Source organism: Lepus europaeus, chromosome 20, assembly GCF_033115175.1.
Source record: "Lepus europaeus isolate LE1 chromosome 20, mLepTim1.pri, whole genome shotgun sequence".
In the NCBI taxonomy this organism is placed as follows: Eukaryota; Metazoa; Chordata; class Mammalia; order Lagomorpha; family Leporidae; genus Lepus; species Lepus europaeus.
This window is the reverse complement of record NC_084846.1, coordinates 55,042,339-55,067,969: the sequence shown is the minus strand read 5'-3', so window position 1 is coordinate 55,067,969 and position 25,631 is coordinate 55,042,339. Positions and strand designations below refer to the sequence as shown.

At 43.7% G+C, this 25,631-nt stretch overlaps 1 protein-coding gene across 5 annotated transcripts in view; it reads left to right on the top strand.

Annotated features, from left to right (window-relative positions):
- The window catches only part of ANKIB1 (ankyrin repeat and IBR domain containing 1), a 155,372-nt gene that overhangs the window by 19,224 nt on the left and 110,517 nt on the right, over positions 1–25,631 (top strand). For 3 of the 5 annotated variants that reach the window (XM_062178059.1, XM_062178056.1, XM_062178060.1), the window contains exons 2-3: positions 15,399–15,495; positions 23,605–23,891. In XM_062178059.1, coding sequence (XP_062034043.1) covers positions 23,704–23,891 — 188 coding nt within the window. In that variant the 5' untranslated portion in view covers positions 15,399–15,495; positions 23,605–23,703. Of the gene's footprint in view, positions 1–15,398; positions 15,496–19,532; positions 19,581–23,604; positions 23,892–25,631 lie in introns of all 5 variants that reach the window. The other 2 variants (XM_062178058.1, XM_062178057.1) reach the window with 2 other exon arrangements.

Here is a 25,631-nt window from a genome sequence, read left to right as displayed (position 1 = left end):
GCTGTCACAGGCATTTGGAGAGTAAAACAGCAGATGGAAGATCTCTCTGTCTCTGCCTTTCAAATAAATCTAATAAAGAGAAGTCCGTTTAAAAACAAAAAAGTGTTGGGGCTGGTGTAGAGGCGCAGTGGATTAAGCTGATACCTGGGCACTAACATCCCATTTAAGTCCCATTTTCAGAACTCCAGCTGCTCCATTATTATTATTATTATTATTTATTTGACAGAGTTAGACAGTGAGAGAGAGAGACAGAGAGAAAGATCTTCCTTCCTTTGGTTCACCCCCAAAATGGCCGCTACGGCCAGAACTATGCAGATCCGAAGCCAGGAGCCAGGTGCTTCCTCCTGGTCTCCCATGCAGGTGCAGGGCCCAAGGACTTGGGATATCCTCCACTGCCCTCCTGGGCCACAGCAGAGAGCTGGACTGGAAGAGGAGCAACTGGGACTAGAACCTGGCGCCCAAATAGGATGCTGGTACCTCAGGCGGAGGATTAACCAATTGAGCCATGGTGCCAGCCCCAGCTGTTCCATTTGTAATCCAGCTCCCTGCTAATGTACCAGGCAAAGCAGCAGAAGATGACCCAAGTACTTGGGCCCCTGCCATCCATGTGGGAGACTAAAATGGAATTCCTGGCTGTCTTCAGCCTGGCTCAGCCCTGATCATTGCAGCCATTTGGAAAGTGAACTAGTGGATGGAAGATATCTCTGTCTCTGTCTCTGGCTCTGGCTCTCTCTCTCTCTCGTTAACACTGCCTTTCAAACAAAGCAATAAACAAATAAATAGTTTGAGGAGTTACTTCAATTCCTTTTTCCTTTCCATGCAAACTTTGAATTTTTAAAATATATATATATCTGTAAAAATCCATTCTGAGAGTTTGATTGTAATGGGTTTTTTTAAATTTATTTTTATTTATTTTATTTTAATTAGACAGTGAGAGAGACAGAGAGAAAGGTCTTCCTTCCTTTGGTTCACCCCCTAAATGGCCGCTACAGCCAACGTGCTGCACCGATCCGAAGCCAGGAGCCAGGTGCTTCCTCCTGGTCTCACATGTGGGTGCAGGAGCCCAAGCACTTGGGCCATCCTCCACTGCCCTCCCGGGCTACAGCAGAGAGCTGGCCTGGAAGAGTAGCAACCGGGACTAGAACCCAGCACCCATATGGGATGCCAGCGCTGCAGGTGGAGGATTAGCCAAGTGAGCCACGGCGCCAGCCCCAGAGTTTGATTGTAATTGTATTAAATCTGTAGATCAATTTAGGGAGACATCACATCTCTATGCTGAACCTAGAAAATTTCTTTAAAAGAATATTTAGTGTCAAGTGTTGGTCACAGCAGTTAGGGTGGTACTTACAACACCTGCATCTTGTATCAGAGTACCTGGGTTTGAGTCCTGGCTCTGCTTCCAATTGCAGCTTCCTGCTAATGTGCACGCTGTGAGGCAGCAAGGGATGACCCAAATACATGGGTCCTTGCCACCCACGTGGGAGACTTGGATTGAGTTTTCTAGCTCCTGATGTTGGCTTGGCCCAGCCCAGCTCTTGTAGGCATATGAGGAGTGAACTAACAGATAAAAGATCAACCTCTCTCCCTCTTCCTCACCTTTTTTTTTTTTCTTTGAGTTTTTTAATTAAATAATCTCATGTGGCAGGAGAGGAGGGAATCAGGGGTTGGGGCCACCGCCTCTTTGGTCTGTGGCTGGGGAGGGTAGACTCCGCTCAGGGCTGGAGGAGGGGTCTGGGGGCAGAGGCTCTGCTCTAAGGCCAGAGCCTAGGCTTGGGGATGGGGGTGCCTCCAACTTCAGCCTGTGCTTGAGGACGGGGTCCCCACCTTTTAAATAAACAAAATAATTTTTCAAAAAAAGAGTGTTTAATGTCTTCATAGACATGAGATGTTACATCCACAGTGCAAATATAGACTATTATAGAATTAGGAGCCACAGCGACAAAAAGAGCTAAGGAAACTAAAATGCAATAGCTAGAATCTAAATTCTGTAGAATAATTAGCAAAGTTAAGGAACTTTAAAGGAAGATAACGTTAATGAGATTCTGTGAAAGCAGACAAAAAGGTGAGGAGATAAAAGATGAGAGAAAAATTGGGGAATTAAAGACTAGCCAGTAGTCTATTATCCAAATAATAGGAGTTCCTAAAAGGTAGGGCAGAGAAATTAAATGGACAACCAGAAATAATCAAAGACTTTGTCCTGGAACTGAATGGAGATGGATCCACATATTGGGAAAAGTGAATTAAGTAAGGAACCACACAACTTTATAGAGACAGAAGAAAGAATGGTGGTAGCTAGAGGCTGAGTGAAGGGGATGTGAAGAGTTGGGATTTAATTTCTAGAAAATGTTAAGTTATGGAGAGGGGTGGTGGTGTTGCAGAGCGTTGTGGATGGACTTGATGCCACTGACCCGTACAACTCAAAAAGTGGTTGAAATGGTGAACTATCTGTGATATGTATTTTACCATAACTATAAAAGAAAAAAAGCACACCATAAGGAGACAGATCCTGAAAAAGTTTAAGAGAAAACAAGACAGGTGGCATAAATTAGGAGTTAAGACACTCAACAATAAAACTGTAACTAAATATAAGGTGAACTTATTACTTCAAAATTGCCAGCAACCGTATAACTTGAGAGGGTTGAAGAAATGAAAGGACAAGGCCGGCGCCATGGCTTAACAGGCTAATCCTCCGCCTTGTGGCGCCGGCACACCGGGTTCTAGTCCCGGTCGGGGCGCCGGATTCTATCCCGGTTGCCCCTCTTCTAGGCCAGCTCTCTGCTATGGCCCGGGAAGGCAGTGGAGGATGGCCCAAGTGCTTGGGCCCTGCACCCACATGGGAGACCAGGAGGAAGCACCTGGCTCCTGGCTTCGGATCAGCGCAGTGCGCCGGCCGCAGCGGCCATTGGAGGGTGAACCAACAGCAAAAAGGAAGACCTTTCTCTCTGTCTCTCTCTCTCACTATCCACTCTGCCTGTCCAAAAAAAAAAATGAAAGGACAAAACATTTCCCTCTATTATGTTCTCTTAGTAAGCTACTGGAGGACGGGCTCCAGCAAAATGAGAGCCTGGCTCAAGAAAAGGGAAGATGTGGTCTGAGCCTGTGCAGCAACACCAGGCTAGAAAGTCCAAGGCAGATAGTCCTACTTGTAAAAAAAATTACAAGTATATAAGAACAAAAAATATGGTTATCAATTCCAGGAAAGTTGAAGTTATGAAAGAAAGAAAACATAACTATTAATTAGGATGCTTCACGTAACAGGAAGCTTATCTAGGCATATACAATGAGGAATTCATTTTCTCACACAAAATGCCATTAGCAGTAAAAAAGATTTATAATCTGACTCAACAAGATGAATCCAGGTAGGATGGTTCAAGGGTTGTTAACCTAGTGATTCAGTATTGTCCTCAAGGACTGGGGTTCTTTGCATGTTCCTGTCTTCCACTTTCAGCTTTTCCTTTTCTATTTCGACAACATCCAGAGACAGAAGACATGATTTCTTACCATGAGTTTCATTTTTATGGTTCAGGAACCTTTCCAAGGTCACCCAAAATAGTTCCTCTGGTGTCTCAAGGCCAAAATTACATTGCCTGAGTGATGGGAATCATTGTTACAGAAATGACATCTATGGCCGGCGCTGCGGCTCACTAGGCTAATCCTCCACCTTGCGGCGCCGGCACGCCGGGTTCTAGTCCCGGTTGGGGCACCGATCCTGTCCCGGTTGCCCCTCTTCCAGGCCAGCTCTCTGCTGTGGCCAGGGAGTGCAGTGGAGGATGGCCCAAGTGCTTGGGCCCTGCACCCCATGGGAGACCAGGAGGAAGCACCTGGCTCCTGCCATCGGATCAGCGCGGTGCACCGGCCGCAGCGCGCCTACAGCGGCGGCCATTGGAGGGTGAACCAACGGCAAAAGGAAGAGCTTTCTCTCTGTCTCTCTCTCACTGTCCACTCTGCCTGTCAAAAAATTAAAAAAAAAAAAAAAAAAAAAAAAAGAAAGAAAGAAAGAAATGACATCTAGAAACCTGAAGGAGGAGGGAGTGAAGGCAGGCAGAGTAGCTGGAGCTCATCACAGTGGTCTTCTGGCCGGAGAGGAAAGCCACACCAGTACAGTTGCACTGGGGGTTTAGAGCACTTTGGAAACAACTCTTTTACAGATTGACTACTTAAGATTGGTTTATGGGGCTGGTGCTGTGGCACTGGCATCCCAAATGGGCACTGGTTCTAGTCCCAGCTTCTACTTTTCCAATCCAGCTCTCTGCGATGGCCTGGGAACACAGTAGAAGATGGCCCAAGTGCCTGGGCCCCTCCAGCACATGGGAGACTCGGAAGAAGCTCCTGGCTCCTGGCTTTGGACTGGCCTAACTTCAGCTGTTTTGGCCATTTGGGGAGTGAACCAGCAGATGGAAGACCTTTCTTTCTCTCCCTCTTTCTGTTTGTAACTCTAACTCTCAAATAAATAAAATCTTAAGAAAAAAAAAAAAGATTGGTTTATGTTTCAGACAGCATTTTGGCCATTAAATTTTTCTATTCCCAATCAAGAATTTAAATTTCCTCTGTCACCTGAACTATTGCTATCATTATGTTCCTAATATCCAAGTGACTGTAAATAATTTTGTAAATATGTTTATTTACTTAGAAAGAACTCCTATCTACTTGCCCGCTCCCCAAATGCCTATTGTGGCCTGGGCTGCGTTGGGCCAGGCCTGACCAAAGCCAGGAGCCAGGAACCTAACCCATGTTAACTCATGTGGGTGTTAGGGATCTGGCTGTGCCATCACCATTACCTACCAGTGCCATATTAGTAGGAAGCTAGAGTCAGGAGCTGGACTCGAACCCAGGTACTCCAGGGTAGAATGCAGGTATCCAACTACATTTTAACCACTAGGCCAAACCACTCAGTTTTTAAAGTTTTTTAAGTTTTTATTATTATTTATTTATTTATTTGAGAGGTAGAGTTACATTTGGGGGGTGGGGGAGCAGGTCTTCCATCCTCTGATTCATTCCCTAAATGGCTGCAACTGTGGGAGCTGGGCTGATCCCAAGCCAGGAGCCAGGAGCTTCTTCCGGATCACGTGGGTGAGAGCTATCTCCTGCTGCTTTCCCAGGCACGTTATTAGGGAGCTGGATCAGAAGTGGAGCAGCCAGGACTCAAACCAGTTCCAGTACATATAGGATGCTGGTGCTGCAGATGGCGGCTTAACCCGCTGTGGCACAGTGGTAGCCCTGCCTTTTGTGTATTAATTTTCAACTTTTCAAAGATTTTTTTGAAGTCTTTCATCTGCTGTGGTTTCTCTTACTCTTTTTGACCTTGTACATTTATCCTTTTCTCTTTAATTGTTTTCATTTAGTGGGGTTTCAGGAGTATACTGAATAAGTTTCCTGTCGTCTATGATTACTATGGAGTATAATTCAAAGACTTAAATATTACTTTGGTTTTTGTTTATTTAAGATTTATTTTTTTAATTTGAAAGACGGAGTTACAGAGAGAGGGATCGAGAGAGAGAGATCTAACATCCACTGGTTCACTCCTCAAATGGCCACAAAGGCTGGAGCTGGGCCTATCTGAAGCCAGGACCCAGGAGCTTCATCTGGGTCTCCCACATGGGTGCAGGGGCCCAAGGACTTGGGCCATCTTCCACTGCTTTCCCAGGCACGTTAGCAGGGAGCTGGATCACAAGTGGAGCAGCCGGAACTCAGAAAGTGCCCATATGGGATGCTAGCATTATGCCGCAACACTGGCCCTAGGTAGATATTTTAAAACTATTGTTCTTGTTTGGGGGTGATGCTACCTATGCCCATCCCACCAGAATATCTGAAAATACTTGTATGTTTCCTTTTTTCTAATTATAACAGTATCTGGGAAGCACTATAGATATTTATTAGACATAGAGCAGAGACAGTATTGCCAAACGTGAGGGGCAGTCCTACACAACGAAAATTAATCCAACCCTAAATTACAAGAATAACACATAGGTGTATTAACCTGGCAAAAATGGCCGAAAAGACAGGGACATAAAGCTAAGGGGAGGCTGGCGCCGCGGCTCAATAGGCTAATCCTCCGCCTGTGGCGCCAGCACACCGGGTTCTAGTTCCGGTCAGGGCGCCAGATTCTGTCCCGGTTGCCCCTCTTCCAGGCCAGCTCTCTGCTGTGGCCCAGGAGTGCAGTGGAGGATGGCCCAAGTCCTTGGGTCCGGCACCCTCATGGAAGACCAGGAGAAGCACCTGGCTCCTGGCTTGGGATCAGCGCGATGCACCAGCTGCAGCGGCCATTGGAGGGTGAACCAACGGCAAAAGGAAGACCTTTCTCTCTGTCTCTCTGTCTCTCTCACTGTCTGCTCTGCTTGTCAAAAATAAAAATAAAAAAAAATAATAAAGCTAAGGGGATGCAACACTCTGAAATGGAATTAAACCAAAATATGCATGGGAGGGGGTCTTCAAATAATTCATGAAAAATGTGTATGTTATAAAAACTTTATATTGGCCTCAAACATTGTTTGCACCAATATAAACTCTTAGTGAACTGTTATGTCTGAACAGGGTCTAGTTTGAGGCACTAAGAATGATAAAACAGTAGTTTGAAAAAAACCCTTCCAAATCAATATGAATTCAACCAAAATTGAAGCAAGAACAAATATCCAGTTTATGCTGAAGCTTAGAAGGAAGAATGAAGTCACTGATGATTTACATAAAGTTTATGGGGCTAATTTCCCAAAGAAATCAGAAGTTTACTATTGGATAACTCGTTTTAAGAAGGGACCAGATGTTGTTGAAGATGAAGCCCACAGCAGCAGACAACCCACATCATTTATTAGGAAACAATATCTAGCCCTCATTGATGATGACTTAATGGCAGAAACACCACAACTTAAAATTCTGGCTAAAAAATTAAAGTGGTGCAGATTTTACTGCCTGGGTGCCAAAACTGTTGTGCCCAGTCAGCTGCAGACAAAAGCAGAGCTTTCAGTGGAAATCTGGAACAAGTAAGATCAAGGTCCTGAAGCATTTATTTGAAGGATAGGAACGAAAAATGAAACATGCCTTTCCAGTACAAACCTGAAGACAAAGCACAATCAGAGCAACAGCTACCAAGAGGTGGAAGTGATCCGGTGACAGCAGAAGCACACTGCTCAGGGGCAAAGGTCACGGCAGCAGTGGCTGAGGATGCCCAGAACATTTTCTGTGTTGAGTTTCTGGAGGGCCAAAGAATGATAGCATTTGCTGATTGGTTGGTGAAAGTTACCCACGCTTTGGCAGAAAAAAACCAACAGGAAGGCTTCCCTAGAGTCCTCCTTCTCCATGACAGTGCTCCTCTTATCAGACAAGGACAGGTTGGCCAGAGTTTCCATGGGAAATCGCTAGGCATCCATCTGACAGTTAGGATTTGATTCCTTCTGATTTTGTTCCCTAATCTTAAAAAAACTAAACACCTGTTTTTCTTCAGCTGCTAATATAAGACTGCGTTGATAAGGTTAGATTCCAGGACTCTTGATTCTTCAGAGACTAAATGACTGGTATCAACATTGACAAACTTGCATTGAACTTGATGGAACTAATGTTGAGAAATCTTTTTTTTTTTTTTTTTAATCTTTAAATTCCATTCTCCACAGACTTTTTGAAGTCTTCTTTTACTGATTGACAAGACCTCCCTCTGCTTCCTTCCTCTACCTGGTGTAAATGAATAGACTTAAAGATACTACCAGTTGGGGTCCACAGTAAAACTGCGCCTGCAGAAGCAGCATCCTCATAGGGTACACATGAAAGGACAATTCCAGAAGCCGCACTCGCAGTCTCTTGGAAGCAATTTCCATTGTTTTTATTGGGGAGTGGTTAACTTGCTTAAATTATGAGCTACAGGGCCCCCAGTCCATAAAATCCCGCCAAGCCCCCATAAGAAGTCCCTTCCCGTGTTTTGCCCAGCGGCTGTCCTGACTCAAAGCTTCACCCGGTGGGAAGCAGGGTCCTTGAGGAGGAATCCTGAGGGGCGGGTCCTGTCTGCGGAGGGAAGCAGGGGCTGGGGTAGGAATTCTGTGTGGGGGAGGGAAGCCGGATGTGAGAGGAGGAATCCTGAGGAGGAAGGCAGGGTCTGGGGGCAGGGAGAGCGGAATCCGCCGCTCAGGGCAGGGCGCCTGCACACCCTGTTTAGTGGCCCTCTGATGCCCAAGACTCAGTTCCCAGACCAGGGCGGAGCGGGGCGGGGGAGGCCATGAGGGCCTGCCTGGTGAGACCCCCTGCCGCCCCCGGGGCGCTCACAAAGGTGGGGGCCCGTGCGAATAGGGGCACCAATCACAGCCTCCTCTCTCCTCAGTCCCAGCTGCTCACAAACCCCATCTGGCCCTTCATCTGTGTGGGAAACCATTTTTAATTGTTAGGATACCAGAGTGTCCAAGTTCATTCAGTTTAGTGTTTGTTTCTGTGAAACCAGTTCCCCTGCCTCACATGTATGAATGACTTCTAGAGTTGTTCTGTGTGGATGTGCAGGAGCTGGACCACCCTCTGCTGTCTCATGGTCACGGCTGTTGGGTGTCGCCATAGACCCAGCAGTTTTCTTAGGTTTTCTAGATTTTGTTTATTTAAAAGAGAGAGGAAATGAGATCTTATATCTGTTGATTCACCCCCCCAAATAACTGCAACAGCTAGGGCTGGACCAGGCTGGAGCCAGGAGCTTCTCCCCGGTTTCCCACATGGGTCCAGGGGCCTAAGTACTTGGGCCATCCTGTGCTGCTTTCCCAGGTTCAGTAGCAGGGAGCTGATGGGAAGAGGAGCAGCTGGGTCTGGAACCAGCTCACATTTGAGGTGCAGGTGCCACAGGCAGCAGCTTTGTCTGCTAGGCCACAACCCTGGCCCCAGCAGTGAGTTTGAATTCAGAGTGCTCCAGATACTTGGAAAGTCAGCACTAGAAGATTTCCTTAGGTGAGAGGAATACCCTTCCAAATGCAGTTCTTATATTAGACAAAGATCATTAATACCCTTTCCCTTGCCTTCCTGGGTGCCAGGGTTTTTGGTTTTTTTGTTTTGTTTTTTGTTTTTGCGGCTGTTGTTAGAAAGTCTGTATGTAGTTTAGCAGTCTTAGCTGGATACTTTTTCATTTGTCTCTTGTTGTCACCAAACTTCTTACCTAGCAAAGTTAAGTGCAAGAGAGACAAAAGCATTTTTATAGAAAATATTTTGGTTCGGCCGGCGCCGCGGCTCACTAGGCTAATCCTCCGCCTTGCGGCGCTGGCACACCGGGTTCTAGTCCCGGTCGGGGCGACGGTTCTGTCCCGGCTGCCCCTCTTCCAGGCCAGCTCTCTGCTGTGGCCAGGGAGTGCAGGGGAGGATGGCTCAAGTGCTTGGGCCCTGCACCCCATGGGAGACCAGGATAGGCACCTGGCTCCTGCCATGGGATCAGCGCGGTGCGCCGGCCGCAGCACGCCTACAGCGGCGGCCATTGGAGGGTGAACCAACGGCCAAGGAAGACCTTTCTCTCTGTCTCTCTCTCACTATCCACTCTGCCTGTCAAAAAATAATAATAAAAAAATTAAAAAAAAAAAAAGAAAATATTTTGGTTCAGTTGGACCAGAAAGGCATATTATAGTATTTTCAGGAGTTTATTGGGAAGAACGTCCGAATTTTCAATGGTTTTCTTAATGGATTTATATAAGTCACACTTCTTCCCTCTTCCCCCTTTTTTTCCTGCCAGGTATTTAGTGAGCAACCTAGGGAGGAAAATACGTTTGTGGGAAAGCTGCATTTAGTAATCAGTGTGGCTCACTAAGGTGTGTGTACCATGAGAACGATGAGGGAAGTAGAGTCCGGCTACCAGTCCATTCATTAGCTTGCACACAGTAGTAGTGATGTATCTGTAAGGATAATCTAGAATCTAGTCTATTAGGAGTGATCGAAGGAGGTCAGATTCCCTGTGGTGTACCCTCCCCCAACTTTGAGCTTTTGGCTAGAGTCACAAGTTAGGAATGCAGTTAGCCACTGTATCAAAAATGCAGTCAATCAGTAGCCCAATTTTAGATCGTCCCATTAGAGAATGAGCCTTTTTCTGTGGGCACTTGGATGTGACCCAAAGAGTCCAGCTGGCATCCGTCAATGCTTTCCATAGTTCAGGTCCCACAGAGAGTTGTCCTAAATCTGCAGCAATCCCAGAGCCTGAGTTGTGTTCAGTGAGCCTAAATGCCTACTTGCTGTTTAGCTGCACTCGTGCTGTGGCTGTGACAGTCCAATCAGGCAGTATCATATTTTAGCTTAGAGTCAGGCCCAGGCAATTAGGATCTGCAAATCCCAAAAAAGATAACAGTCTTTGCAACAGCAGAGCCAAGACTCTGCCAGGCCAGACAAGTCCAACCGACAAGTAAGGTGTTCTTAAGCCCTCATTATCTTGTCAATTTTAGAATCCAGATTGACCCACTAAAAAATACAAACATCGTGGTGAAAAGTCAGCCTGTAAAAGTCAGACATATGATTTCATAAGAGCTCATTAGTGACTAAAAGCTAGTTTACAATTCAAAGCGTGTCTGCATTTAGAGATTGCCTCTCTTTCTGTGTTGTTTCCACTTTTGCAGAGGCAGCAACAGGCAAAAATGACCAGTTACTGAGCCTTACCGTTTCTAATATTCCAAGTGTTTAAATTTCATTTTGCTTATCTGCAGAAAGCAGTAGGAGTAAGCAAAAGAGTTTTATGCCATTAACATTTTTTTCTCAGCCTTTTTTTTTCTTTTTTTTCTTTTTTTTTTTTTTTTTTTTTTTTTGACAGGCAGAGTGGACAGTGAGAGAGAGAGACAGAGAGAAAGGTCTTCCTTTTGCCGTTGGTTCACCCTCCAATGGGCGCCGGGGCTGGCGCGCTGCGACCGGCGCACCACACTGATCCAAAGGCAGGAGCCAGGTGCTTCTCCTGGTCTCCATGCGGGTGCAGGGCCCAAGCACTTGGGCCATCCTCCACTGCCTTCCCGGGCCACAGCAGAGAGCTGGCCTGGAAGAGGGGCAACCGGGACTAGAACCCGGTGTGCCAGCGCCGCAAGGTGGAGGATTAGCCTGTTGAGCCGCGGCGCCGGCCCTCAGCCTTTCTTGATTGGCTTGATCCCTGTAGCATTTATGAAATTCTAAGTATATGATGTTTAATGTCCATTCCATACATTCAGGTACCATAGCCACAATGTTTAAAAAGATTTTGCAAAAACATTCCTCCTTTTTCCTTGTTATAAATTTATTTAAATCACTAGCAGTAAATTTCACATTTATAGGTGCACATTACTTATGTGGGAATAAGGGTGGGGGTAAGAAGTTGGTGTTTACACTGGCTAGAATGCAGGGGGAGTGGGGTCGGTGGAACAGCAACCAGGCTAAAGAAATTATTGGAAGGTACCCTGCTCCTTTATTCTCTTAGAGTGTATCTAAACCTTTATTCTAGGGCTGGCACTGTGGCACAGTGGGTAAAGCTGCCACCTGCAGTGCCGGCATCCCATATAGGCACTGGTTTGAGTCCTGGCTGCTGCACTTCCAATCCAGCTCCCTGCTAATGTGCCTGGGAAAGCAGTGGAAAATAGCCCAAGTACTTGGGCCCCTGCACTCATGTGGGAAACCTGGGAGAAGATCCTAGCTTCAGATTGGCCCAGCTCCAGCCGTTGCAGCCATTTGGGGAGTGAACAAGCAGTTGGAATATCTCTCTCTCTACCTTTCAGATAAATAAATCTTGACTCTACCCTGAGTGTTGATTTAATCTTTTTTCCTCTCACATTTTTGACTCACCCAGGGCTCACCTCTGGGAATGTCTGGGCCCTTTACCTTCCACCTATAGAAAAGGAAAAAAAACCAAAGACATCACCCAGGATGTGTTCCCCTGGCTCTCCTGTCCCCGACCTGTAGCCAGTGTAGACAAAGCTAAGGGCTGAATCAGCAAGTCAGTTCTCCTGGCATTGGGTAGGTCATCTTCAAATTTCATGAAAAACTTTATCTCTGACAACAGAAAGCAGCTCACTGTTTGATTCTAGGGGTCACTCCATAGTTTCTCCACCGCCTAAGTTTTCGTCATACTCCACCCCCTTACCCCTTCTTCTCCCAATCAGTGTTTTCACTATATTTTTTCTAGATGGTCTGGTGAATCCTATTTTGGACAACACTGTTTTGAGGGGCCCTCAGGACCTCCCCAAGTTCAGTGAATCTCTTCGAGGATTTACAGGGACTCAGAGTATAGTTGTAACTACAGCTAAAGCCCATTACAACAAAAGGATTGGAAGCAAAATTAGCAAGAGGAAAAAGCACATGGAGCCAGGCCCAGAAGAAACCAGACACAAGCCTCCAAATGCCATCGCCTCATCGGGGCACACGAGATTTGCCTGATTCTTCCAGCTTTGCGTTGTGACAATGTGTGTGAAATAGTCTCCGAAGAGACTCAGTCCCCAAAGGTTTTACTGAAGGCTAATCACATAGGCACCTGCTTCATCAGCATGTACCAAACTTCCAGATTCTCAGAAGGAAAGCAGGTGTTACAAAGCATATGCCACATTGTTTGTTCAAATAATTTGAACACACTGAACCACGCAAGGGATGGTGGGAACTCTCCTGAAATCCGCATTCCCAGATACCAGCCATGCATAGTCCAGTTGCATTTCAAACAGAGCTCTCTAAGAATAGCGCCTCAAGCCTGCTGTGTTAACACTCTTTCCCACATAACAGTATAGACCATGCTTAGAAAAATGAGGCTGAATATAATATTGAATAAATGTAGTTTAACTTGATAAGTTCATCAGGACAATAAATAAGAAAAAGCTCTTAGGTGTGAAATAGTTTTATACTCTGAGAAAATATAGTACTTTAAGCTTTTTTTCCCATAGCAATAATAATTTTAATAGAGTGCCTTACAGTGGACGATGCTGCAAAGCCAGAAAGACTCACTGACCCTAACACAGTGGGTGGCAGATGGAGTGGAGTCTTCCAGTGGAGATAATTTAAACAGTTTTATATTGTAGCAAATTTGTATTTGTTCTTTTTAATTAGTTTTCGAAGGAGGATTGTTCTCTTTGAATATGATTTTGTACGCTTGTCCTGAGTTTTGTATCTACATAATTACTAGAGAGATGTTTGGGAGGCATTCAGTTCCCTGAAGTGTAAACATAAAACTTCCAATTACAACTTACTTGTTTAAAATTTCAGGTATTTAATATTGCTTACAGATAGTAAAAATGAATGATTCTCTTTTATAACAATATTTGATTACAAATTTCTAAGCTTCCAGTATATAATCTTTATCTTTTTTTTTTTTTTTTTTTTTTTTGACAGGCAGAGTGGACAGTGAGAGAGAGAGAGACAGAGAGAAAGGTCTTCCTTTGCCGTTGGTTCACCCTCCAATGGCTGCTGTGGCCGGTGCATCGCGCTGAACCGAAGGCAGGAGCCAGGTGCTTCTCCTGGTCTCCCATGCGGGTGCAGGGCCCAAGCACTTGGGCCATCCTCCACTGCCTTCCCGGGCCATAGCAGAGAGCTGGCCTGGAAGAGGGGCAACCGGGACAGAATCCGGTGCCCCGACCGGGACTAGAACCCGGTGTGCTGGCGCCGCAAGGCGGAGGATTAGCCTGTTGAGCCACGCCAGCCAATCTTTAACTAAATATATGATTGAGGCTAAGGGTTTGCCTTGCGGGGCATGAGTAATTTTTCTCTGTGTCTCTAATGTTACTTACTTTGAGACCTTGGGTTCCGAATTCCAAGAGAAACACTTACAATTTAACATTTTCTAGTACATTTGTTTTTGAAATAAGGACTATATAGCATTCAAAAATTACAGCCAAAGATGCCAAAGTTGTTGAATTCAACTATTTCCTGGCAGCGTTATAACATTAGGCCCTGAAACGTTTATTTTTTCAGTCCCTATATGAACTTCTGAATGCAAAATTTGTATGATAGTTGTGAAGGGGGAATTAAGATATAATACACAACATTTTGAGTAGTTGAAAAATCAAATGCATGAAAATACTGCCCAAGAGAAAATTTGAGTTATCTGAAAAGTGTACTTTTGTGGAGAGCTGTGATTCTTATGGACAATTAGGTTTTAATAAGAAATAGAAAAGTCAAAGTGGTGTTTCATACAGTAGCATTATCACAAGTTTGCACAGTCTTCCATCTCAGGACCTCTTGGTAGCTATTCTCAGTGTTCCCTTGCCAGTTTGGCAAAAAGAAGCAGTCAGCTGCTGCCATTTGCAGCTGTTTTCATTTCTTCCTTTCCCAACTGCTGCATCCTTTTCTATACCATGAAAGCTTTATAGCTCTAAAAGGTATCCAGAAGGAGCCAGGATGTGTTGGTATATCTCCTTTTTCTGGGTACAGAGAAACCTCAGGCCACTAAACTGCCATTGGAGTTTCTTACCATCATGATAATAAGAACTTCTTTGTTTCTGTAATCATTTTATTTTGAATGTTGCCATTTTAAAATATGGAAATAACAGAAAGGTGGATTTTAATTCTGGAATTCATACTACAGGGAACTTGCTTTCTTTGTTAAAAGATGTTTCTCAGCTCAGGTCATTGTCACAGAACCCTGTAATTCTCAGAAACCTTTCTGTTTGCCGCGGGTATTCATGAACTTCCAGGAAGCCACCAAGAGCAGAGCCATGATTGACTCCAATGTATTATGTAGTTTGGCAGGCTGAACTCCAAGTATCTTAAACCAGGTTTCATTTTTAGCAACATTTCAGACCTTAGTCTCTTTGCTCACTGCCAGAGGGGGTATGTGTGTGTGTGTGGCATGTACTGCCAGTGTGAGATCTGTCTCCTACTCCTTGCTTTGTACTTAACCAATTATGTGCCCCTTTCCTTTAGTGTTTGTAAGTATAGTTACATAGGCGAGACCTTTGATAATATTGGCAGTTACCTAGAAAAGTAATGAAAATGGGATTATTCTTTGTTCAAAATAGAGTTGAAAATACCGGTTTTTAATTTGCCAAAGGTCAGAACTTAATAAATGGTAAAGTCTAGGCTACCAATTATGAAGCATTCTTGATATAAAACATGCAGATGATGGCATTTTTCTTAAGGTCTTGCTGTCTTGTAAAAGGAATGAGTTGTGAGTGTTCCTGAAGTCAGTGACCAACCCTTTACCAATTGCTTGTAGCTCTTAGTAGGAGAAGGACAAATTGTTGAGTACCTACTATGTGCTGGGCACTGTAATACGTGTATTTCCTATATAATCATGATAATCCTGAACAGTTGGTAGCCTTCCCCTGTTTTACAGATGAGAAAATTGAGGTGCAGAAAGCTTAAGTGATGTGTAATAAAAGGAGAAGGAGATGTAAAATTCTAGCCCAAGTTGTTCTACTCTGCTATACTTCTACAAAACCAAGGGTTAGCAAACACTGTCCCATGGGCCAGATCCCCCTGCCTATTTCTGTAAATGACATTGTATTGGAACACAGCCATGTTTGGTCTTTTAGGTGCTGTCTCTTTCCAGCTACAACAGCACAGTAGAGTTGTTGCTTCAGAGAGCACACAAGAATACTTCAGAAATTTCATGTAAAAGTAGAATTAAAGGTAAGTTAACTTTGGTGCAAAAAATTTTGAAATCCATGCGTAGTTTTTTCAGGATTTGGATTTTTTATGAACTTGTTAAAGTGCCCTTATCTGGTTCACAAAGCCACCTTGCCTATCTTTCTGGCCCTTTACAGAAAAAGTTTACTGAGCCCTGCACTAAACCTTACCTTGCTTAGAGGTACTGCGAGTTAATGTGCCTTCAGTAACGTAAGTTTCATTCTTAGTGAGTCATAAGACTTGGGCAAGAACAATGAAATAAATTCCCCATAATCTAATAAGGAAAGCAGAGTACTAACGATAAACCCTGAATGTTTAAAACCTTTTAGTGTTAAATTTGGAAAGACAGGCTGAGATGATTTAAATGTAGTCTTTTGTATGCCTGTGACTTTATGTATATAACTCATATTTAAAAATCAATACTTACAAGAATTTCAGCTTTCTTGTGAATGTAAGTATAAATTACATTCTTGTACTTTGTTTTGTTTTTGGTGACTACAAGTTAACATTTCATTTGCTTATTTGTGAGATTTAAACTGTTCCTCCAGTTGTGTTAATGAACATTTGCACTCAAACAGATTATTTTTTGCTTATAACATATAACTTAAATTTTTTAAAAAGATTTATTTATTTATTTGAAAGTGAGAGTTACACAGAGAGAAGGAGAGGCAAAGAGAGAAAGAGATCTTCCATCCTCTGGCTCACTCCCAAACTGGCTGCCACAGCTGGAGCTGCGCTCATCCAAAGTGAGAAGCCAGCAGCATCTTCTGGTCTCCCACGTGGGTGCAGAGGTCCAAGCACCTGGGCCATCCTCTACTATTTACCCAGGCCATAGCAGAGAGCTAGATCAGAAGTGGAGCAGCTGGGATTGGAACCGGCACCCATATAGGATGCCAATACTGCAGGTGGCAGCTTTACCTGCTACGCCACAGCACCAGCCCCAGCTTAAATTTTTAAAATCCATGATAGTAATAGAATTAAGATTAAGGGTTGTGGCTGGGCTGGCGCCGCGGCTCACTAGGCTGATCCTCCGCCTTGCGGCGCCGGCACGCCAGGTTCTAGTCCCGGTCGGGGCACAGATCCTGTCCTGGTTGCCCCTCTTCCAGGCCAGCTCTCTGCTGTGGCCAGGGAGTGCAGTGGAGGATGGCCCAAGTGCTTGGGCCCTGCACCCCATGGGAGACCAGGATAAGCACCTGGCTCCTGCCATCGGATCAGTGCGGTGTGCCGGCCGCAGTGTACCTACCACAGCGGCCATTGGAGGGTGAACCAATGGCAAAAGGAAGAGCTTTCTCTCTGTCTCTCTCTCACTGTCCACTCTGCCTGTCAAAAATAAAATTAAAAAAAAAAAAAAAAAAAAGGGTTGTGGCTGGCACTGTGGCTCAATAGGCTGATCCTCCACCTGAAGCTCCAGCACACTGGGTTCTAGTTCCGGTCGGGGCACCGGATTCTGTCCCAGTTGCCTCTCTTCCAGGCTAGCTCTCTGCTGTGGCCTGGGAGTGCAGTGGAGGATGGCTCAGGTCCTTGGGCTCTGCACCCCATGGGAGACCAGGAGAAGCATCTGGCTCCTGGCTTCGGATCAGCGCAGCGCGCTGGCCGTAGCAGCCATTGAGAGGTGAACCAATGGAAAAGGAAGACCTTTCTCTCTGTCTCTCTCTCTCTCTCTCACTGTCCACTCTGCCTGTCAGGAAAAAAAAAAAAAAAAGATTAAGGGTTGTATCTTATGGAATTAGAGGTATATACCTTTTAAAAGATTTATTTATTTATTTGAGAGGTAGAGTTATAGAGATTGAGAGGTAGAGTTATAGAGATGGAGAGGTCTTCAATCTGCTGGTTCACTCCCAAATGGGTGCAATGGCCAGGGCTGTGCTGATCCAAAACCAAGAGCCAGGAGCTTCTTCCAGGTCTCCTTCATGGGTGCAGGAGCCCAAGCACTTGGGCCATCTTCTACTGCTTTCCCAGTGTATAGCAGAGAGCTGGATTGAAAGAGGAGCAGCTGAAACGTGAACTGGTGCCCACATGGGATGCCAGCATCGCAGGTGGAGACTTAGCCTACTATATCACAGCACTGGGCCTTCTTTTTTTTGTTTTTTTTTTTTTTTTGTTTTCAATTTTTTCAATAACATACTTTCAATTTATTTTATAATCACAGGATTAATGCACTACTAAGCATAATGTTGAACAAGTAAAAAGTAGAAAGACCACTGTTTCACAGGAATGTACACAAGTGCTATAAATAACAATCAAATCATAATATACTGCTTTCATTCATATACTTTTTTGTATTCTGTATTAACTGCCACATATCAAAGAAGACATGATATCTGTCTTTTTTTTTTTTGACAGGCAGAGTGTACAGTGAGAGAGAGAGACAGAGAGAAAGGTCTTCCTTTTTGCCGTTGGTTCACCCTCCAATGGCCGCCGCGGTTGGCGCGCTGCGACCGGCGCACCGCGCTGATCCGATGGCAGGAGCCAGGTGCTTCTCCTGGTCTCCCATGCGGGTGCAGGGCCCAAGGACTTGGGCCATCCTCCACTGCACTCCCTGCACTCCCTGGCCACAGCAGAGAGCTGGCCTGGCAACCGGGACAGAATCGGTGCCCTGACCGGGACTAGAACCCGGTGTGCCGGCGCCGCAAGGCAGAGGATTAGCCTAGTGAGCCGCGGTGCCGGCCGATATCTGTCTTTCTGACATTGGCTTACTTCACTAAACATAATGGTTTCCAGTTGCATCTATTTTGTTGTAGGATATAGGATTTCATTATTTTCTGTGGCTGAGTAGTATTCCATGTATATATGCATAGCACATTTTCTTTATCCAGTCATCAGTTAATGGACATCTGGGTTGATTCCATGTCTTAGCAATTGTGAATTAAGCTGCTGCAAACATGGGAAAACAGATAACTCTTTCATATGCAGATTTCATTTCCTTTGGGTAAATTTTCAGAAGTGGGGTGGCTGAGTGATACAGTAGATCTGTTTTCAGATTTCTGAGGAGTCTACATACTGTTTTCCACAGTGGCTGTACTAGTTACCTTCCCACCAACAGTGTATTAAGGTACACTTTTTCCCATATCTTTGCCAGCATTTGTTGTTTATTGATTTCTGTATGAGAGCCATTCTAACTAGGATGAGGTAAAACCTCATTGTGGTTTTGATTTGCATCTCCCTGATAGCTGGTGATCCTGAGCATTTTTTCATGTGTCTTTTGGCCAGTTGTATTTCATCATTTGAAAAATGCCTGTTTATGTCCTTTACGTACTTCTTAACTGGGTTGTTTGTTTTGTTGTTGAGTTTCTTGATCTCTAGAAAAGTTGGGGAAATGGTACAGAGGGTTCTTGTCTTCCCTCACCCAATTTCCCCTGTTGTTATCATCTTCTGTAAACCATAGTTTAATTATAAGAAATAAGAAGTTAACATTGGTACAATGCTGTTGACTATAGTTACCTCTGTGTATCCATGGATTTTTGCATTTCCTGAATTCAACCAGCTGAAGTTCAAAAATATTTTTTATAAAGATTTATTTATTTGAAAGAGTTAGAGAAGAGAGGCAGAGAGAAAGACAGAGGTTTTTCATCCACTGGTTCACTTCCCAATTGGCTGCAATGGCTGGAGCTGCACCAGTCCAAAGCCAGGGGCCAGGAGCTTCTTCTGTGTCTCCCACGCAAGTACAGGGGCCTAAGGACTTGAGCCATCTTCTACTGCTTTCCCAGGCCATAGCAGAGAGCTGGACTGGAAGTGGAGCAGCTGGGACACGAACCAGCACCCATATGGGGTGCTGGCACTGCAGGTGGTGGCTTTACCTGCTACACCACAGTGCCAGCCCCCAAAAATACTTTTTTAAAAAGATTGTATCCATGCTAAACATATATAGACCCCTTTTTTCCTGGTATTTATTTCTTAACAAAAACAATATAGCAACTGTTTACATTGCATTAAATATTATAAGTATGCTAGAGATTATTTAGGATGTACATAAATTATATGAAAATTTTACACCATTTTATATAAGGGACTCAAGCATCTGTGGATTTTGGTATTTTCAGGGGTCCTGGCACCAATCCCCAGGTGATACTAAGGGACAACTGTACCAGGTGTGTTTGAATGAAATTCACTAGTTTTCCATTCATGTCACTTTTCCTCCCTGGAATTTAGTCTGAATTCCACTGGGCATTTGGTTGTCATGTTGCCTTACTCTTCACTAATCAGTGGCCACTCATGCAGTCTTTGCTTGCCTTTCATGGCCTACTGCTTGAACAGAGGACTGACCAGTGATTCTGTATGTCTCTCAATTTGACTTTCTGATATTTTCTTGTATTAATTGAGATAGTCATATTTAAAGATGTAAATTTTCAAGAGAATGCTTTATGTACCTTTTTTAGTGCATCAAGTTGTGATAATTGATGTTACTGTGTCAAAAAGTTTGTGAAAAAGTGGAATTAAAAGATAAGTTTATTTTGGTGCAAAAATATTTGAAATCCATATATAGTTTTATAATGTGTATTTCCCATGAACTTTTGGAAGAACCTTCATATGTTACAGTGGTATTAACCTTTTGATTACCTGGTTAAGATATTGTCACCCATAGTAAAATTGCTATTTTTTTACTTTATAATTATTAACTATCTTAGGGGAAAAGCCTTGAGTCTGTGCAAATATCCTGTTTCTCTTCAAACTTTTGCACACTAATTTTAAAATTCATCTAGTTAATGCAGTAAGGCAAGAAAAAGAAGTAAGAAGCATGCAATGGAGAGCATTGGGCTTTGTGGTGAAGATGTCACTTGGGATGCCTGCACCCCGTATTGGAGTACCTGGGTTCAAGTTCAACGTAACACCTTGTTCCAGCTTCCTGCTAATGTACAACCCCAGAGGCGGCAGGTGATGGCTCAAGTGCTTGGGCCCCTGCCACCGATGTGGGAGAGCAGAATGGAATTCCCAGCTCCAGGCTCCAGCCTGGGCCAGCCCTGGCTGTTGTAGGCATTTGTGAAGTAAATCAGCAAATGGAAGCACTCATTTTCCTTCTGCTTCTTCTTAAATAAATAAATAAATAGATAAATAATTAAGCAAAAATTGTTAAAACTACCTGTATTTACAGATAATAAGAGTTTACTGTATACAATCCCCCAAAATCTGCAAAAGAGAAGAGGAAAAACTTCTAAAATTAATAAGTGAAATTTAGCAAGTTTGCAGAGTACAAGGTCAATCTATAAATTTAATTGTATTTCTATATACTGCAAATGAACTTTTGAAGTCTGATTTTTCTTTTTTTTTAGGTACCATTTATAGTTACTCATTTTTACTTATTTCAGCGGCAGAAAAACTCAAAGAGATTTCCCATCCACTGGTTTATTCTCCAAATGCCCACAACAACCAGGGCTGTACCAGACCAAAGCCAGGACCCAGAAACTCAGTCCAGATCTCCCACATGAGTGATAGGGACCCAAATACTTGAGCCATTACCTGCCACTTCCCAAGGTACACATTAGCAGGAAGCTGGAATCAGAAGTAGAACCAAGACTTGAACCCAGGCACACACAAGTAGCATCTTACTCTCGCTACGAAATGCCTACCCCAAGATACCGTCTATGAGAAGTATCCACATACACAAAGAAATGAAACATAAACCCAGTATTACATGGCTATATGATGTATGTTAATTATGCAAATGTAATATATGTTACATGGACAAGTATTCCCTAAGGATTTTTTTTTTTAAAGATTTATTTTTATTTATTTGAAAGACAGAGTTACAGAGAGAGGTAGAGACAGAGAGGTTTTCCATCCGCTGGTTCACTCTCCAGTTGGCTGCAAGGGCCGGAGCTGAGCTGATCTGTCGGAGCCAGGAGCTTCTTCCAGGTGTCCCATGTGGGTGCAGGGGTCCAAAGACTTAGTCCATCTTCTACTGCTTTCCCAGGCCACAGCAAAGAGCTGGATCAGAAGTGGAACAGCTGGAACTCGAACTGGTGCCCATATGGGATGCTGGCACTTCAGGCTGGGGCTTTAACCCGCTGTGTCACAGTGCCAGCCCCTCCCTAAGGATTTTGATTCAGGGAGGAAGCAGGCACTTCAGGCATCAGAGCTGTGGCTATGAGAACATGAAAGAACCCATCTGGCACATGTCTAGGCAAGACTAGTGAGGATGAATCTGAGGGGAGTAGAGCCTTGGTGTTGTAATGATGCATTTCCTGAAGGCTTTCAGGCCTTATTGATCCAATTTTTAAAGAGAAACAGACTTTAAAATAACTGAAAGCCACAAAAAGGCTTCTGAATGCTCTTACACTTTTCACCATGAGTAAAAGCAATATTTAATGCACATTTAGAGTAGTATTGATTTTTTTAAAGCAGTATCTTGTTACTGTGATACTATCACTTTCTTAGATATTTCTTCTATCTCTATTTTTTTAAAGATTTATTTATTTATTTATTTATTTATTTATTTGAAAGGCAGAGTTACAGAGAGGCAAGGGAGAGAGAGAGAGAGAGATCTTCCATCCGCTGGTTCACTCCCCAAATGGCCACAACGTGTGGAGCTGGGCCAATCCAAAGCCAGGAGCCAGAATCTGCTTCCTGGTCTCCCATGTGGGCACAAGGACCCAAGGACTTGGGCCATCTTCCACTGCTTTCCCAGACCATAGCAGAGAGCTGGATCAGAAGTGAATCAGCCAGGTCTCAAACCGGCACCCATATGAGATGTCAGCACTGCAGGTGGCGGCTTTACCCACTATGCCACAGCGCCAGCCCCAACATTGCTTCTTTTATATATTGGTTACCAGTTATTTTTCTTTACACTAAAGTAGTACTGCAATGTAAATAAAAATTTGTATGCTCATTAATCTAACTCAGAACTCAAAATGTTCGTAACTTGAACTGCATTCAGTCAGGGAAGATAAGACCACAACTGGAAGTTTCCATTTCCTTAGGAAAGACCCTTCAGAGTTCACAAGATATCTTATTTTTTGCTGTAGATAATATACATAGGCAGGCATTTAGCCTGATGTTTAAGATGCCAGTTAAGATGCCCATGCTATACATCAGAGTGCCTCTGTTCAATTCCCTGCTCTGGCTCCTGACTTCAGCTTCCTGATAATGTAGGTGCTAGGAGCTAGCAGTTGTGACTCAAATAATGAGGTTACTGAACTGGGTTCCCGGCTCCAGGCTTCCAGCCTAGCCCAGCCACAGATGGTGTGAGCACTGGAAAAGAGGCCTTTTTAGAAAACTACATTTTTTTAAAACGTATACCAGATATTTTAAATGTTTACTGTCCTCATGGCCATTCTTTAAGAAATAATCATCTTCCTTGCGATCCAGATGGGAATCTGAGGCTTTCCGAGAGTGAATAACTTGCTTGAAATTACATAGATAGTGTAGGCAGATACAGAATTTTCAAGCGCCAAGTTCAGAGTTTCTGGGACCTCCCCTGCCTGCCTCACATGCTTCAGTAGCAAAGGCCCAGTGTCTTTCTAGAGAATACTTAAACATTTGATGTTTTCAGCCTTGTTTTGAATTCTTTGTCACAGAGGAAACAGTAGAGTCTTCACTGTTTGTAATCAGTATTATTATTTTGCTGGGAATAAGGATCAGTTATGTTGTATAATCCGCATATTACATTTTGAATGTCTTCTCTGATGGCCTTATAGTCATGAGCAATTTCACCTTTCCTTTATTGTAGTTTAATGCCTGTTGTGAGGTTATTTGAACAAAGTTTCTTTCTCTTTTTTTTTTTTTTACTATCCCACCAATTTACTAGAATTTATACATAATTTATACAGAAGTTTAAGTGTATTCAACCATAAAACTCAGGCTCATTTCCTGCCCATGTGAAGAGGAAAACAGCAAAGTTTATGTATGTAGATAACTTTTATAGTGCAAAGTACAATCCTTGACAGCTTAACAGTTGCCATGTAGGCAAATGTTACAGTTTAACAAGAAGTTAATTTGAACAATGTTAAAATTTTGGAGTTTTTTTTTTTGGCTAAGATAAATTTTGCAAAATACAATATAACTTAACCTTTCATGTGTGTTTCCCTGATTTTATTAATGTTCCAAATTGTGATTTTTTTGGATATGACTTGTTAATTATTGTTTTATAGACTAATGTGAATAACTTTTCTCCATTAGAATGTGAAACATGTTGCAGAAGCATTCAAGAAGTAACTGAAGGAGGAAGGATAGAAGTGCCACTGCCTATCAGAAAAGCAAAGCAAAACAAAACAAAACATGGGAAACACAACCACCAAATTCCGTAAAGCACTTATCAATGGTGATGAAAACCTGGCCTGCCAAATATATGAAAACAACCCTCAGCTGAAAGAATCCCTTGATCCAAATACATCTTACGGGGAGCCCTACCAGCACAATACCCCACTGCACTACGCTGCTAGACATGGAATGAACAGGATATTAGGGTGAGTATTGCTATAAAGCAACTAAAAACTAGTGAAAGGGAAAAATGAAAAGTGGTCTTTGTGAAGAGATACAGAAATAAGTGTGTGTTTTATAGTGCTATATAGAATTAAATTTTCTAAAATTGATTATGCCTGTTTTTTATTGGATTTTCTTTAGTATGATTTTCTTTATAAAACTAAATTAGGGGCTGGCGCTGTGGCTTAACAGGCTAATCCTCCACCTTGCGGTGCCGGCACACCGGGTTCTAGTCCCGGTTGGGGTGCCGGATTCTATCCCGGTTGCCCCTCTTCCAGGCCAGCTCTGTACTATGGCCCGGGAAGGCAGTGGAGGATGGCCCAAGTGCTTGGGCCCTGCACCCGCATGGGAGACCAGGAGAAGCACCTGGCTCCTGGCTTTGGATCAGCACAATGCGCCGGCCGCGGCGGCCATTGGAGGGTGAACCAACAGCAAAAAGGAAGACCTTTCTCTCTGTCTCTCTCTCTCTCTCACTATCCACTCTGTCAATTAAAAAAAAAAAAAAAAAAACTAAATTAGGTCAAAGGTTTTATAGTGAGGTAGGTTCACCTGTTCTTGTTTTTGATACTGGGTATGTTTCATAGTATGAATTCCTGATAATTGTATAGTATTTAACTTGCAACATCTATTTATATTTTTTAATGATTTACTTATTTATTTGAAAGTCAGAGTTTCAGAGAGAGACGCCTTCCATCCATTGGTTCACTCCCCAATTGGCCACAAAGGCCAGAGCTGCGCCGATGCGAAGCCAGGAGCCGGAAGCCTCCTCCGGTTCTTCCCATGCAGGTGCAGGGGCCCAAGGACTTGGGCCATCTTCTACTGCTTTCCCAGGCCATAGCAGAGAGCTGGACTGGAAGTGGAGCAGCGGAACCTCGAACTGGTGCCCACATGGGATGCTGGCATTGCAGGCAGCGGCTTTACCCGCTATGCCACAGTGCCAGCCACAAGCATTTATATTTTTAAAAAGTACTGTCAGCTATGAAAAAATTGCAGGACATAGTGAGTCCCGAGGGCAAGGTTCTGAGCTCTGATGAGCTCTTTTAAGTTGAAAAAACAGGTGTTTGCCTTGTCTAGTCTGAATCAGGTTTGAGTTTCCTTCCTTTTTTTTTTTTTATTTTTTTAATTTTTTTGACAGGCAGAGTGGATAGAGAGAGAGACAGAGAGAAAGGTCTTCCTTTTGCCGTTGGTTGACCCTCCAATGGCTGGCGCGCTGCGGCCGGCGCACTGCGCTGATCTGATGGCAGGAGCCAGGTGCTTCTCCTGGTCTCCCATGGGGTGCAGGGCCCAAGTGCTTGGGCCATCCTCCACTGCACTCCCTGGCCACAGCAGAGAGCTGGCCTGCAAGAGGGGCAACCGGGACAGAATCCGGCGCCCAGACCGGGACTAGAACCCGGTGTGCTGGCGCCGCAAAGCAGAGGATTAGCCTAGTGAGCCACGGCACCGGCCGAGTTTCCTTTCTTTTAATGGGATATAGTTACTTGAAAAGACTTTTCTAAAGTCAATCCATTTAAAACTGAAAATACTAAGAACCTTTTAGGAGTGTGTCTTCAATAAGAAAGCATTATTGGCAAACTAAATGTATTTATTTGAAGATTCTTATCTAATTACATGGAAGTTACATATTTCTTTGCTTATAGAATGAAATGTAATTCTTAAACCAATATATTAGAGCTCTTTAGAACTTGATTAAAAAAAAAAAAAAAAGAAACAGCTTACCTTTCCAT